The sequence below is a fragment of the Ovis aries genome, chromosome 18 (genome assembly GCF_016772045.2).
Source record: "Ovis aries strain OAR_USU_Benz2616 breed Rambouillet chromosome 18, ARS-UI_Ramb_v3.0, whole genome shotgun sequence".
Taxonomy (NCBI): domain Eukaryota; kingdom Metazoa; phylum Chordata; class Mammalia; order Artiodactyla; family Bovidae; genus Ovis; species Ovis aries.
In genome coordinates this window covers 56,298,202-56,312,522 of record NC_056071.1, presented here as the reverse complement: position 1 = coordinate 56,312,522, position 14,321 = coordinate 56,298,202, and the positions used below count along the sequence as shown (strand labels likewise).

Sequence of the window (14,321 nt, the reverse complement as noted above, 5' to 3'; positions counted from 1 at the left end):
CCCTACATCCCACGGCAGAACCAGGAGGACAGATTCACCCCTCCCTACCCACCCCCCACACTCCAGTACCAGTTCCTATTCTCCAGAGCAGTTTGGGCCCTCTGGGGCTCCATGCCTCCCCTGGCCTCTACTTTCTGACATGGGGAACCAGAGCCCCCTTTCCCAGGAATCCCCTCCACCCTCCTTCAGGTTGAGCTGTCAGGCTCCCAGGCCCATTCCAGGCATCACGGAGGCCTCTGGGCCACTCTGGGCAACGCCCCCAGCCACCCACGACAGCCTCTGTAAGCAGCCCTCCACCTGGGCATAGCCAGCATTTCCTAGGCTGGGGGACCAGTCAACTTCATGAACCTGAGAATGTGGAAACTGAAAAAGAAATGTCTTTATTCTCTTAACCTTCTTAGTATTTACAAAGAACAAGAAGAGCAATACTGAGACTGGCTTACACAGTGGGTAGCACGTGAACAGGTGGTGTAACGCTGGCTTCTGGGGTGGCCGGAGGGCCAGGGCAAGGGCCCCAGCCACCTGAGGTCTGCACGGGCACACGGGTGATCTGTTGGGCACTGGCCTGCTTGCGGAGGGGCTGGCCTCCAGAGGCTGTGCGGGCTGGCTGCACGGCTGCCCGAGAAGAAGCCCCTGCCCCATCCTGCCCTGCCCTTCTCCCCTCGATGCAAAGGGATGGTTCTCACCCAGCCCACTCCTCACGAGAAGCGCTCGCTCCTGGGGGTCCCCTATACCCTGCAGGCCAGAGGAGGGAGCCAAGGCCCTCCCCACCTGGCTAGAGGTAGCCGAAGACGTTGAAGATGGGTGGGGGCACGGCCGGCTTGGTGGGGATGGGTTTCAGAACCACAGGTCTGTACACTTTCTGCCCCGGGCCCTCCGCGTCCTTGCAGAAGTGGGCCAGCTCGCCAGGGGAAGCTGCACTTTTCCGCCAGAGGCCCAGGCTGGGCATCGGGCTCTGGGGCAGGGCTCCTGGAGGGCTTGGGTAGATGGGCTGTCCATGGTACTGGAAGGGGCAGCAGCTCCAGGCACTGACGCGGCCCACCAGGGAAACCCCGGGCATCTTGAGTGGCTCCTTTTCAGCCGGTGCCCTGGGGGAGGTGGGCACCGGGGCGGTCTCGGGCCCCAGGGGCTCCAAGCCTTTACAGTGTTTCTTACCCTCATAGGGAGGTCCCTCCCGGGGTCCCAGTCCCCCCTCCAGCCCCACGGGGTAGCTGTGGGTGGGCCGTGGCTCTTCCCAGAAGGAAGCAGGCAGCTGTCTTTTCCTCATGGGCACCTGGCCAGGCCTGGCAGCTCCTGGATCCGGCCCATGGAGGGTCCGCTCCTTAGAGAGGCTTTCCTCCCGGTCCGGGTTCCCCAGTGCCTTCTCCTTGTAGCCCCCACCCCCGCTGGGGCTGGAACCGTGGCCAGATTCGAGGTGCAGCGGCCTCCCGGGCCGGTCCTCGGGCCCCCTTTTCAGGTGAGGCTCGGCCCCTCTGCCTGGGAGTCCCCGCGGGAGCCGGGAATACTTCTGGGAGAAGCGTTTGAGCTGCTTCTGCAGGTACTTGCGGTGGTCCACTGAGCGGCGGCAGGGCGCAGACTTGTCCAGGGCCGCCTTGATGTCGCTGGACGCCAGGTTCACGAAGTTTAGCAGCATCTTCACGTCACTGTCGGATGCCATCACCAGAGCGCCACTGCCCCGGGCTTTCCATGAAGAGGCTGGGTTTTCCAGGCAGCTGGCAGCTCCAGGGAAGAGCACAGAGCCAACCTGGCGAAGGACACAGCAGCCGTTGGTGTCTCTCCGAGCATCCACACTCTACCCTCCCCAAAGGCCACATAGCTGCAGACAGCAGTGGTCCCCACCTCAGCCCCCCTCAGCCCTAGATAGAGTCCCTGGGTCATGGGATACCCATTCAGGCTGCTAAGCATTTCCCAGAGCCTCTGGGATGCAATGGGAAGAAACCCATTTCATCTTCAACAGAGCTCCGCATCTGCAGGTGAGGCTGAGACAGGTCAGTCAACTTGCCCAAGGCCACCTGGCCCTACCAAGTGGCATTGCTGGGGCGGGAGCCCACCAGCAATGGTGCATGTCTCCCCACACACCACGCTGCCCGAAGGGCATGACTTGCCAGCAAGGTTTTCATTTTCTGAGCCGAGGCAGCCGCTCCACTTTAAGGCAAGGCCAAGCCCCCTGGTTGCCTGGCGGTGCCCCCTCCTCCTCCCACCCCCGCCCCCAAGTCCTGCTAGCAGCCGCAGCCCCCCCTCGGTCCCCACGCTCCACCCACAGGTCTCACGCAGGACAGGCAGGACCCCTGTCTGGCACTCAAGCCGAGGCCTGCCTGGCGGGCTGATCGCAGGCTGCGGGCAGCGGGGGCTCCCCCGTAGAAGCATCTGCAGCAATTTCATGCCTCCTCGGCCACCACCCCGCAGCCCCCCGCCCCTCCCCCAGGCCCCGGCCAGCCCCACGCCCCCCACCCAGTGGGGCCTGAGCCGCCTGGGCCTCCCCACTGACCAAGGGTGCAGGGGCCCGGGACCCCGCCAAGGCGGCCCGGCAGAGGTTTCCCCCACGCCGCAGACCTGGGCCAGGCCTGGTGCGGCCGGCGAGCTCCGTGGTCCGGCTGGAGGCAGTTGTGCCGCCCTCGAGTGGGCTGAATGGAGGACGACGGGTCCCCGGAGCTGGGGGGCCCTCAGGCCAATCAGGAGCGCCTCTCCAGATACAAAGCATCCCAAGCAGGCGGCGGCCCCGTTCCCACATTCTTTGCCGTCACAAATTGTCACCATGGGGACCATCACAAAAAAGACAGCTCCCAAATGCAATCATTTCCCGGTAAATTTCTACCCTTCAGCCCACTCTCCCTTCTCAGCCTCCACGCCCCTCCTCCCCTTGACCTCGGTTCCCTGGTTTCTTGAGGGGGCGGGGTGTGTCGTGTGCGTACGCATATGTGTGTGTGTGTGTGTGTGTGTGTGTGTGTGTATGTATTTATAAGGTCCAAGATTGAGGAGGGGCTGGACCCAGAGAAGATGGGCTTGCAAACCTACCCCCAAGACTCCGGGCCTGCAGCTGCCATGCTCCAGTGCAGACAGACAATCGGACGGGGTAAGCCAGGGCGGGCTGCTTTCCCCGCTGTCCTTGAGTGTTGAGTGGCTCACTCGCCCTGTCTGTCTCTCTCTCTCCCTCTCTTTCTCTCTCTCCCCACCCCCTTCCCAAGGCATGGGCACTGGCGGGGCTGCGAGGGCGGGCAGCACGCTGATGTTGGAAAGGTGGCCAGGGAAGGGCCCTCTAACGAGGTGCTGGGATATCCATGGGAAGGGGGCCGGAGCTCTCAGGAATCTTGTCTTTATGTTTGCTTCCTCAATTGAGCTGCACAAAGCCTGAATTGCCCATTCAGTGAGGCCGGACAAAAGGTTGGCGTTGCACGGTCCCCTAGCATTTGTAGTCAAACAGTTAGGGACTTAAATCGAGTCGTCATGATGGAGAAAGAGGTGGACAAAGCCCATAGAATTGCCATCAGCAAACATTTTCCTGTGTCATATTAGCCAGTCTCCATGGCTCCCCTTGGCCTGGGGACAATGGCACAAGTTTGCACACTTGGCTACTGTCACCGTGCCAACGCCGGCGGGGCCGCAAGCAGGGCCGCTCCGAGCGAGCAAGGGAACCCGGGGCCGGCCGCTGGCCCTGCCCACCGACTGGCCCGAAGGAAGGTGAGGCTGCAGGCGGAGGGAGACTGCCTGGGAAATCCAGATGGGTGAGGCCTCCGTGCCAGCCAGCTGGGTGGGCCCCCGGCATGCCACCCTCTGCCTCTTCTTTCCTCTCCTCCTCTCCCTCCCCTCTGCCACCTTCCCCTCCTGCCCCCTAGCCAACCAACACAAGCCCACACCTTGACATCACAAACTAAAATGCCAAGGATGCTCTCCAAAGCCCCCTCCCCATCCCCAGACTGAGAGCGCTGGCAGGGCAGGAGGACTCACCCACCACTAATGCTCCCACCCCTTCCTGCCGGCCAAAGGGCAGCCACTCCCAGCGCCAGGTGCCTGCAGGCAGCACGGAGGCCCCAAGTCACCCCACTCTGGCCTGAGGGTCCCCACAGGCTGAATGAGGGGTTTGGAGGAGACAGTTTAGGCCCTGAGGAGCCCGCTGTAGCGACTCCAGGCCCTCTTCCCCTGCTGCTGGGATGAAGGCTTGACCCTGGGCTGCAGCATTCGGACTGTGGGCCCCTATCTGCAGCAGCCTCTGCCTGCCCGAGGGCTAAACCACCCTGAGATGTAGCGGTTATTTGCTTCTGCAGCACCGTCCAGCCCACCCTGACTGGTAGACGCAGGAGACATCCTTTCCGCTCCAAAGTGCCCTGCCCACACAGCTGGAAAAAGCACTCTGCTGCCCGAGGTCACCCGATTAGGCTCTGGAGCAGCTCTCATCATGGCTCCACACTGCCTGCTGCCGGGGGCACCCAGCCTCATATGAATTCCAGCCCCTCCACAACCTAGCGCCGGCCCAGGAGCCACCTTCTCCGTCATTCTCTTGCTGGGAGATTGACCTCAAATTACCCCAGCCCCAGTCCCGCCTGGCCTCCGGACCCTCTGTGTCTGCTCCCACCAGCCTCTCTGTCTGGAAGGTTCCCTCCTCTAGGAGCGTGGGGATGCTCTCTGCACACTCTGCTCGGATGTCAGCTTCCTCAGAGACCAGCCTGCCGTCCCTCCAGCCTACCCGACGCCGCCTGCCCATGACGTCATCCCCATCCACCAATGATGGACTCCCATCCCCAACAGGTCCCTGAGCTCTGTGGGACTTGAGTCTGCATCTTTAAAAATCTCCAGAGCTCTTGATAGGGGCTGTTCTTCCACTAAATAAAGGAGAGAGCGAGGAAGGAAGGGGGAGAGAGAAAAACAGGGTGAAGATAATGGACACTTGTAGAGCACCTGGTCCCCACTGAGATGCACGCACCTGGCCCAGCTCACGTGGCCCTGGGACAGCTCCGAGGGTGTGGGTGTGGCCAGCCCAGATGGGCAGCCCAAGAGGCAGTTAGTTTCCCAAGCGCGCACAGCTACTAACTGGTAGAACTTGAACCTGAAGCCAGGACTATCTGTATACAAAGCCCATGTCAGTCCCGCCAGGCCATGACGCTCCCCTGAGCTGTTGGGTTGGACGGCCTCTCAGACTGGGTTTTCTGTGTCAAGTCCTGGCTTCAGCTCTTCTGTCCTTCCTCAGGACGTGACTCTCAACTTCTGACTCAGGAACATGGGAGCTACAGCGATGGGTGATCAGGCGAGGGGAGAGGTGGCGACTATGGCTTGAACTGTGGCCTGAGAACGTGAACCACTACCGTGCATGGACGCAGCCCCACCCCAGGCCTCAGGCCATACCGCTGGGACTGCCTGTGACCCTTGCTGAGGAAGCCTTCTCCATGATTTTCTGATGGCCTGTATACACAGGTGGAAACGCATCACTGATAATACCCATGCCTTGCTCTGGAGAGAATTTCCACAGTCATTCTCTCAGTGTGGTCCTGGGTCTGTGCAGGGAAGCAGTTGTTCTCCCTGTTCACAGTGGGTGACACAAAGACAAGCTTCAGACTTCTGCTTCTTGGGCCCAACTCAGGCAACCCTGTCCCCTCAGCACTCTTTCAGGCCCAGCTCAAACATCCAGGAAATCTTTCACCAACGTGCCAGAATTATATATGCTCTCATCCTCCATTTTCAGATTCAAAGAAGAAGTCTAATCTCCTTGGTTTAACGCAGAAGCCTGGCACAGAGGATTATCGTTGTTCAGTCGCTAAGTCATGTCTGACTCTTTGAGACCCCATGGACTGGAGCACGCCAGGCTTCCCTGTCCTTCGCTGCCTCCTTGCTTGCTCAAACTCATGTGCATTAAGTCAGTGATACCATCCAGCCATCTTATCCTCTGTCAGCCCCTTCTCCTCTTGCCCTCAATCCCTCCCAGCATTAGGATCTTTTCCAGTGAGTCAGCTCTCCACATCAAGTGGCCAAAGTATTGGAGCTTCAGCTTCAGCATCAGTTCTGATGAGTATAGAGGGTTGATTTCCTTTAGAGTTGACTATTTTGACCTCCTTGCAGTCCAAGGGACTCTCAAGAGTCTTCTCCAGCACCACAATTCAAAAGCATCAATTCTTTGGCACTCAGCCTTCTTTATGGTTCACCTCTCACATCTGTACATAACTACTGGAAAAACCATAGCTTTGACTATATGGACCTCTGTCGGCAAAGTAATGTCTCTGTTTTTTAATATGCTGTCTAGGTTTGTCATAGCTTTTCTTCCAAGGAGCAAGAGTCTTAATTTTGTGGCTGCAGTCACTGTCCGCAGTGGTTTTGGAGCCCAAGAAAGCAGCTTCTCACTAAATGTTTTATGAATTAAGTACTTTGGACATCCCATCACATAGAATTTACCCTGTGGACTAGAAGCAACTGCTCCCAGTCTAGTATTATTGTTTATAAAGCCCACCCATCCAGCGCCACCTGTGTGAGCTCCACGAAAGCAGGGAGCTTGTCCGCTGGCTCATTTCTGTATCTCCAGTGCCTAGCATGGCCTTGGCAAAGATCAGGCCTTCATGACGGACACTTGTGGCTGCCATGCTTGCACTTGATGACCAATCATGTGCTCCGTGTGTCTTCAAACAGGAGGCACTGTTTCCCAATTGCGACCCCCTACACCGCAGCAGGGGCCCTAGAAAGCTCTGTTGAAGGCAAGCCAGCTGTACTGACTTGGACTTGAGGGTCCTGTCCCAACCATCCGCTGATCTCCGACATTCCAGTCATGTTAACCCCGCCTCAAATTTATCCACACCGTTCATCACGAGGGACTCCATTCAGTACCCGTCATGTGCCAGGGACCAGAGAGGCCAGGGTGGGCTCGCTTGGCTTGCTCCTTTCTTCCCGAGGCAACTTACTACGGAACAGATCAACTTTGTCTGGATGATTAAGCACCCATTTTCTGCCCAACCGCCAGCGAAATGAACACTAACTTTCCTCTGTTTCTTAAACAAACTACTAGGGGCCACCCTTACAGAATCTTTAGATGTCATCTGACACGGCCCTCTTCTGGAGTTAGCTGACGCAGGTGTGACCTGAACCTGAAAACTAAAGGAAGCATTTGGCCACGTCTTGTGCCAGCCAAGCCAGAGGGAACCTGGGGAGGTGATCTGGGGGCAGTGGGCTTTCAAACTGCTTTTATGCAGAGAAACCCATTAAATATTGTGTGGGAGGTTAACATGTAAAATAGCGGCAGTGGTGTGCAGTGAACACAGATTGATTTTTGCACACACAAATGCATGCTTCCTATTTATTTTGCAAACAGTAGATCAGAACAAGGAAGTTGTTTTGATGACAGGGAATGTTGAAACAAGGGTCTATAGATTACAGTCTGACATCAGCTGTACTGTCCAACCACCCCAGCTCAGGAAACATACAAAGGCTACATGGAGGGCGAGGGCACAGTGGTCCAACCAGCACCTCTGTGGATGTGTGATGCAGAAATCACAAGATGATTTATGTAACCTCTTTATATAATGGGAGTATTTCTATCAAAGACCAGCCTGAGGCTTGCTGTCAACTGTAATCAGAGCAGACAGGCTTCCTGCTTCCTTGGAATGGGAGGTGTGGGGTTGAAATGTGGCTGCTGAGCCGCGGGCTTCCTGTCTTGGCGAAGCTTGCCTTACAACTGAGGCTGAACATCAGCATGGCTGGGCCCTCAGAGCGACTGGAGACCTCATAATGACCTAGGAGAAGTCATAGCCCAGCTCAGACAGTCCCTGTGTCCCTGGCTGCAGTGACAGGGACAAATGTCAGTGTGATTAAGTCCCATATTGGAAGCAATTTCACCACTGGCTATGGAGACAAGCTCTCTGAACTCTACCTATAGCTGGCTGTGTGATCTTGGACCAGTCACTCACTCTCTCTGGGCCTCAGTTTCACGGCTGGATTACATAAGCGGTTCTCAGCCTCCATTTTTGCACACACGGACATTGGTGAGGGGCTGGTGTGTCACAAGTCAGTGTTATTTACAAAGGTTCCAAACTTAGCAAATATGCTTTTTCTTAACATAAATTAGAACAAACAGCATAATAAAGTTAGATGTACTCCCTTGCATTCCCCTGTGCTTTCTTGAAAGTGATATGAAAGAGCTGGTAAGTCTGACAACCCAACTCTCAAGGAAGAGAGGATGGGGCGTTGAATTTTCATTCATCATGTGGGGTCTCAGAAAGATCAGGGTTCAGGAAAGAATTTTATGCTGGATGAGGTGAGCACAGACATCTGTGCCTTGTCCTAGGTGTTAGGGGGAATGCAGTCAGTCTGATGTTAGCTATAGGATTTTTGTAGATGCTCTTCATCTAATTGAGAAAGTTTTCTTTTATTCCTAATGTGCAGACATTTGTGTGTGTGTTTTTTTTTTATAAATCACAAATGTGTGTTGAATATTGTCAAGTAATTTTTTTCCATCAGTTTATATGATCATGTTGTTTTTCTTGTTTATCCTATTGATATGGTGGATCATACTGATTGATATTCAAATACTGAACCAGCTTTGCATTCCTGGGGAAAATATCCTATTCACTTGGGGTGTAGAATTCTTTTAATATAAGCTGAATATGCTAACATTTTGTTGCAGAGTTTTTTTCTTTGCTTTTCCCTGTGTTTATTGAATGTATTAGTCTATAGGCTTGTTTTTTTGTAATTTTTTCCCCTAGTGTTGGCTTCATGATAACACTGGCCTCATAAAACGAATTGGGAGGTGTTTCCTTTGCATGTTTTCCCCTAGAAGGGTGTAATATTGATGCTAACTCATCAAATGTTTGATAAGATTCTCCCATGAGAATATCCAGGCCTGGGGATTTATTTTGAGGGAGGTTTTTAACCGTGGATTCAATGTCTTCAATATTTATAGAGTCACTCAGAATATCTCCTTCCTATTGGATGCACTTTGGGAGTTCGTAGTCTTTCAAGAATGGACCCATCTCCTCTAGGTTATTGAATTTATGTGCGCAGAGTTGTTCATGTTTTTTCTCTTATCATCCTTTTGATATCTGTCGGATCTGCAGTACAATCCCATTTCATCCTTGATGCTAGTGATTTGTGTCTTTTTTTGTCAGCCTTGCTAAACAATCTTATTGATCTTTCAAAGAACAAGCATTTTATTGATTTTCTCTATTGTGTTCTGTTTTCAATTTCATTGATTTCTAGTCTTTATTATTTAACTTTCTTCTTCTTTGGATTTGTTTTGTTTCTCTTTTTCTGGTTTCCTGAACTTAGATTATAGAGATTTTCTTTCCTAATGTAAAAAGTTGGCGCTATAAAATTTCCTCTCAGGGCTGCTTTAGCTGCATCTCACATACTTTGACATGTTTTATTTCCATTTTCAATCGGTTCAGTACATTTTTGTATTTCCCTTGATACATCCTCTTCGACCCTGTGATGGTTGATTTTACGTGTCAACTTGACTCCATTACGAGGTGCCCAGATGTCTGGTTAGTCATGAGTTCTGGGTGTGTCTGTCAGGGTGTTTCTGTAAGAGATGAGAATTTGAAATACTGGACTGAGAAGAAGGCATTGCCCTTCCCAGTGTGGGCGGGCACCACGCAATCTGTGGAGGACCTGAACAAAACAAAAAGCAAAGGATTTATTTTCTTCCCGGTTCCCTGCTTGAGCAGGAACATCAGTCTTCTCCTGCCATTGAACTGAACCAGGATTGACATATTCAGCTCACCTGGTTCTCAGACCTTTGTACGCAGACTGGAAGCACACTACCAGCTTTGCTGGGCCTCTAGCTTGCATTTGGCACACTAAGAGACCATAGGATCTCTTAGCCTCTATAATTGCATGAGTCAGTGCCTCGTAATAAATCTCTCTCGCCCATATATTCGTGAAATATGTTGTTTTAATTTCTAGCATCTAGAGATTTGAGGAGATCTTTCCGCTATTGATTCTAATTTGATTTCATTAGGGTCAGAGAACATGCATAGTGTAATTTAAATTCTTTTAAATTTGTGGACGTTTGTTTAATGAGCCAGGATATGGTCTATCCTAGCAAATATTCCACAAACACCTGAGAAGAATGTATATTCTGCTCTTGGTGGCTGGAGAGTTATATGTCAATTAGATCCTGCTGGCTGATGATGCTGTTCAGTTCTTTTATATCTTTGCTGGTTTTCTGTTTCTATCAGATAGTAGTTCTATCAGTTGCTGAAAGAGGGGTGTCTAAGTATCAACTATAATTGTGGACTTGTCTTTTCCTTTCAGCCTCGTGGGGTTTACTTCATATACTTTGCAGTTCTGTTTTTTGATGCACAGACATTTAGGATGGCTGTGTTTTCTGTTTCTTTGTTGATTGACACTTTAAGTATTACATAATGCTTCTCTTTATCCCTGGTAGTTCTCTCTGTTCTAACATCTACTTTACTTGGTATTAATATAGCCACTCCTGATTTTTAAAAAATTAATACTTGCATAATATATCTTTATTCATCTTTCTACCTTCAACCTGCCTATTACAGTTATATTTGAAGTGAGTCTCTTGTGGGACAATATGTGATTGGATCATTATATTAATCAACTCTGCCAATCTCTTCTAATTTTTATGCCATTTAAGTTACATTAACTGATGAAATGTTAGGGCTTAAATCTGACATGTGGTCATTTGTTTTCTGTTTTTTTTTTTTTAATGTATCTCTTCATATAGTTTTTTTTTTCTTTTTTAGTGGTTGCCCTACATATTTCAGTGTACATACATAACTTGTTATTTTCATCATGTTACCATCATTTTACTGTTGTCTTAGATCAGTGCTTCTCTATCTGATGCCAGGCCCTTCCCCAGACCAGCAAATTCAGAATCTTTTCTTGGATGGGATGAGGGAGGTGAGTCAGACCCTGTTGTTGTTGTTTTTTTTTTAACCAGTTGATTCTAATGTGCAGTCAGGCTGGGAAGTTCAGTCCCTGGGTGCTCTCTGAGACTCTTTCCAGGACAGATAAATTAGGCAGGTGAAGATTCTCAGAGAGCCTGGAAACCTGTCCAGGTCCAAAGCCTCATTATAGTTCCAAGACTAGAAGTCACTTAGTACACTAAAGCACTACCCTTATGGCAGAAAGCAAAGAACTAAAGAGCCTCTTGATGAAAGTGAAAGAGGAGAGCGAATAAGCAGGCTTAAAACTCAACATTCAGAAAACTAAGATCATGACATCCAGTCCCATCACTTCATGGCAAATAGATGGGAAAACAAGTGAGGGACTTTAATTTTGGGGGCTCCAAAATCACTGCAGATAGTGACTGCAGCCATGAAATTAAAAGACACTTGCTCCTTAGATAAAAAGCTATGACCAAACTAGACAGCTTATTAAAAAGCAGAGACATTGCTCAGCCAACAAAGGTCAATCTAGTCGAAGCTACGATTTTTCCAGTGGTCATATATGGATGTGAGAGTTGGACCATAAAGAAAGCTGAGAGGAGGAGGGACCGAGGCAAAAAAAAAAAAAAAAGAAAGCTGAGTGCCAAAGAACTGATGCTTTTGAATGGCGGTGTTGGAGAAAACTCCTGAGAGTCCCTTGGACTTCAAGGAGGTTAAACCAGTCCATCCTAAAGGAAATCAGTCCTGAATATTCATTGGAAGGATTGATGCTGAAGCTGAAACTCTGGTATTTTGGCCACCTAATGCGAAGAACTAACTCATTGGAAAAGACACTGATGCTGGGAAAGATTGAAGGCAGGAGGCGAAAGGGACAACAGAGGATGAGCTGGTTGGATGGCATCACTGACTCAATGGATGTGAGTCTGAGCAAGCTCTGGGAGTTGGTAATGGACAGAGAAGCCTGGCATGCTGCAGTCCATGGAGTTGCAAAGAGTCGGACACAACTGAGTGACTGAACTGGACACTAAAGCAAACTTTCAGATGTGGTTAGGAAGAATAAGACAGACACGTGTCTGCCTCACCAAGGAGGGCTCTGCTCTTTGCCCATGCTCAGTTTCTCTAAAATCAGTGCTCCTGATTGTTCTGGAGGCTGGCCATTCACAAAACACCTCAGTCACTGAGTGAGCATCAGGAGATAGAGGAAAGGCTCAGGACCCTTTGCCACCAGGTTTGGGGCCAGATCCCAGCCAAGGAACCAGCCTTTTATCATTTCCTTTACAGATGGTCATCGGACGCCTGTTGTTCACTTCCATCCCCATTGGTCACTTCCTTCCCCATGCAGACATCACTAATAGATCACAACACCCTCTCCTGCTGACCCCTGCAGTGGCGCTGTACCTTTCAGCAGCCTCGACTAAACAAATAAGGTAAAACCTGTGTTCAATCCCTACCCAGCTTAAGGGCACCTTGAACTCTCTTAATCCACTTGATATCATATTCATTTTTTTTACGTCCCACTGCCTGGAATCAAAGTTAGCTTGGAACACACTTATCAAACACCTCATTTTCTTTATAGATCTAGCTTTCAGACTTCACTGGCTAATGAATTCCTTCTGGCCAGAATCACTGTCCACTTGTGCATCCTCATGTCACATGGTTATATATCCTCTGTTCAGGGGCTGAGCAGCAGGTGAGACTTAGAGACATCTTAAGGAAAAAGTGAAGGGTAAAGCCCCTTAGGGAAGCACTCTGGGGGATACACCTGGAGTGGAGGCTGGCTCCACCACTTCTTAACTCTGGCACTTTGGGCAGGTCAGCTAATCACACCGAGCTTCAGTTTTTCTCTCTGTGAAATGGAGACATGGAGAGTTACGCAGGACTCTTCTAAGGATAGTCAGAGCCCAGTGGTTTGGTTCCAAAGTATTTAATGAGCACCTACTATGTGCAAGGCATTCTATGAAGCACAAGAGATGTCAAAATAAATAAGACATCCATGCTTACAGCCTAGCAAATAGACCTCTTATTTCTACGCTGTAGAGAATGTTCCAAAAATGTTATCTGTATCAACTCCTTCATAACAAGCTGGCTGTTGCTATCATCCCCACTCTACAGATGAGAAGACTGAGCCACAGGCTGACTAGGGGACTTGCCCAAGACATCACAGCTAGAAGAGGTGAAGCTGGAGTTCAACCCCAGCAGATTATCATAGTTTTATGATAATAAGCTCTGAGTCTCAGGTTCTTCATCTTTAAAATGAAGTTCCCTGGCAGGGCAGATAATGGGAAGTAAGAAATATCATCTTGGAAAAAGACTAACGAGGTGCCTGGCTCATAGTTGATGCCCTTCCCTCTCCTTCGCTTCCCCTTTGTGCTGGGTCCAAAACTACCCAGGTGAAGTCCACCTTGGGCTTGTCTCACCCATAGAGGGGCTGGAGTGACATGGAAGTAGTATCTCAGTGCCCCTGTGGACGCCCCCAGTGGACCAGGGTTCCACTTCTCACCATGAGAGATCCCATTCTGGTCCCTGCCACCCTTCACATGCCCCATCACCTTGACTGTATCTTCTGGCGCCTTTCTGATGTGTCTCTTCACCTCACCCAGGACACCAGCCCGGGAAGAAAAGTCCGTTTAATCTCAACTGCCAACTCGGATTTGATTGGTGATGGCTGGCGGGTGCCCCTGGAAAGATTCCGAGGGCCCCTCGGGGCTTAGCAGTGAGAATGCCGTAATCAGCTAGTGATGTCTTCCACGGGCCTGGATTAGCTAGGTGTCCCTGGATCCGGTCTGAGATCACAGGATGCAAAACTCGGCATTCTGGTAACCCATCACAGGATGCTAAGGTTGACATGCTGGTAACCCAGTCTCTGGGGTTTTCATTAAGGGAACAGGGCAAAGAGAAGGGAAGTGACTCCCCAAGGACTCAAGAGCTCCCTCGCTCCAGGCCAGAGTTCACTGATTCAGTTCAACAGACTGAGACTGGGGTGTTAGGAATGCTGGAGAATGGAGCCAGAAAGAACTCTAGTGCAATGGAGGGGGGAGGTCGCCCCAGGGAGCAGGGCAGGGTAAGGCGAGAAAGGAAGTTGTCCTCCGTGTGTATTTGCACGCGCGTGTGCTAAGTCGCTTCGGTCGTGTCCTACACTTTGTGACCCCACGGACTGTAGCCCACCAGGCTCCTCTGTCCATGGGATTCTTCAGGCAGGAATACTGGAGTAGGTTGCCATACTCTCCTCTAGAGGATCTTCCTGACCCAGGGATTGAACCCTCTTCTCCTCCATCTCCTGCTCTGGCAGGTGGGTTCTTTACCACTAGCGCCACCTGGGAAGCCGTATTTGCATGCAGTAGGCGCATAATAAAGCCTGTCGAATATGATTCAGTGAACAAACTAGAATATGGAGCAAAATGACTGGTTGGCTTCCAAGCCATCTTGGAAACTCGACAGTCGCCTCCCGATGTGTAAACAGCAGGTGCCTCTGCAATGCTTGGCCCTCCTGGCCAC

The 14,321-nt window shown here is 51.1% G+C and overlaps 1 protein-coding gene across 2 annotated transcripts; it reads right to left on the bottom strand.

The window, feature by feature from the left end:
- Positions 1–361: 361 nt before the first annotated feature.
- FAM181A (family with sequence similarity 181 member A) lies at positions 362–2,626 on the bottom strand. 2 transcript variants are annotated; one of them, XM_027957524.3, is made up of 2 exons: positions 2,489–2,626; positions 362–1,744 (listed from the first exon to the last, which is right to left on the bottom strand). In XM_027957524.3, the coding sequence occupies exon 2, from the start codon at positions 1,655–1,657 to the stop codon at positions 776–778; it is 882 nt and encodes a 293-aa protein (XP_027813325.3). In that variant the 5' UTR covers positions 1,658–1,744; positions 2,489–2,626; the 3' UTR covers positions 362–775. The 2 variants fall into 2 exon arrangements, with proteins under 2 accessions (XP_027813325.3, XP_060257880.1); XM_060401897.1 differs by having other exon boundaries at positions 2,554–2,626.
- Between the last annotated feature and the right edge of the window lie 11,695 nt (positions 2,627–14,321).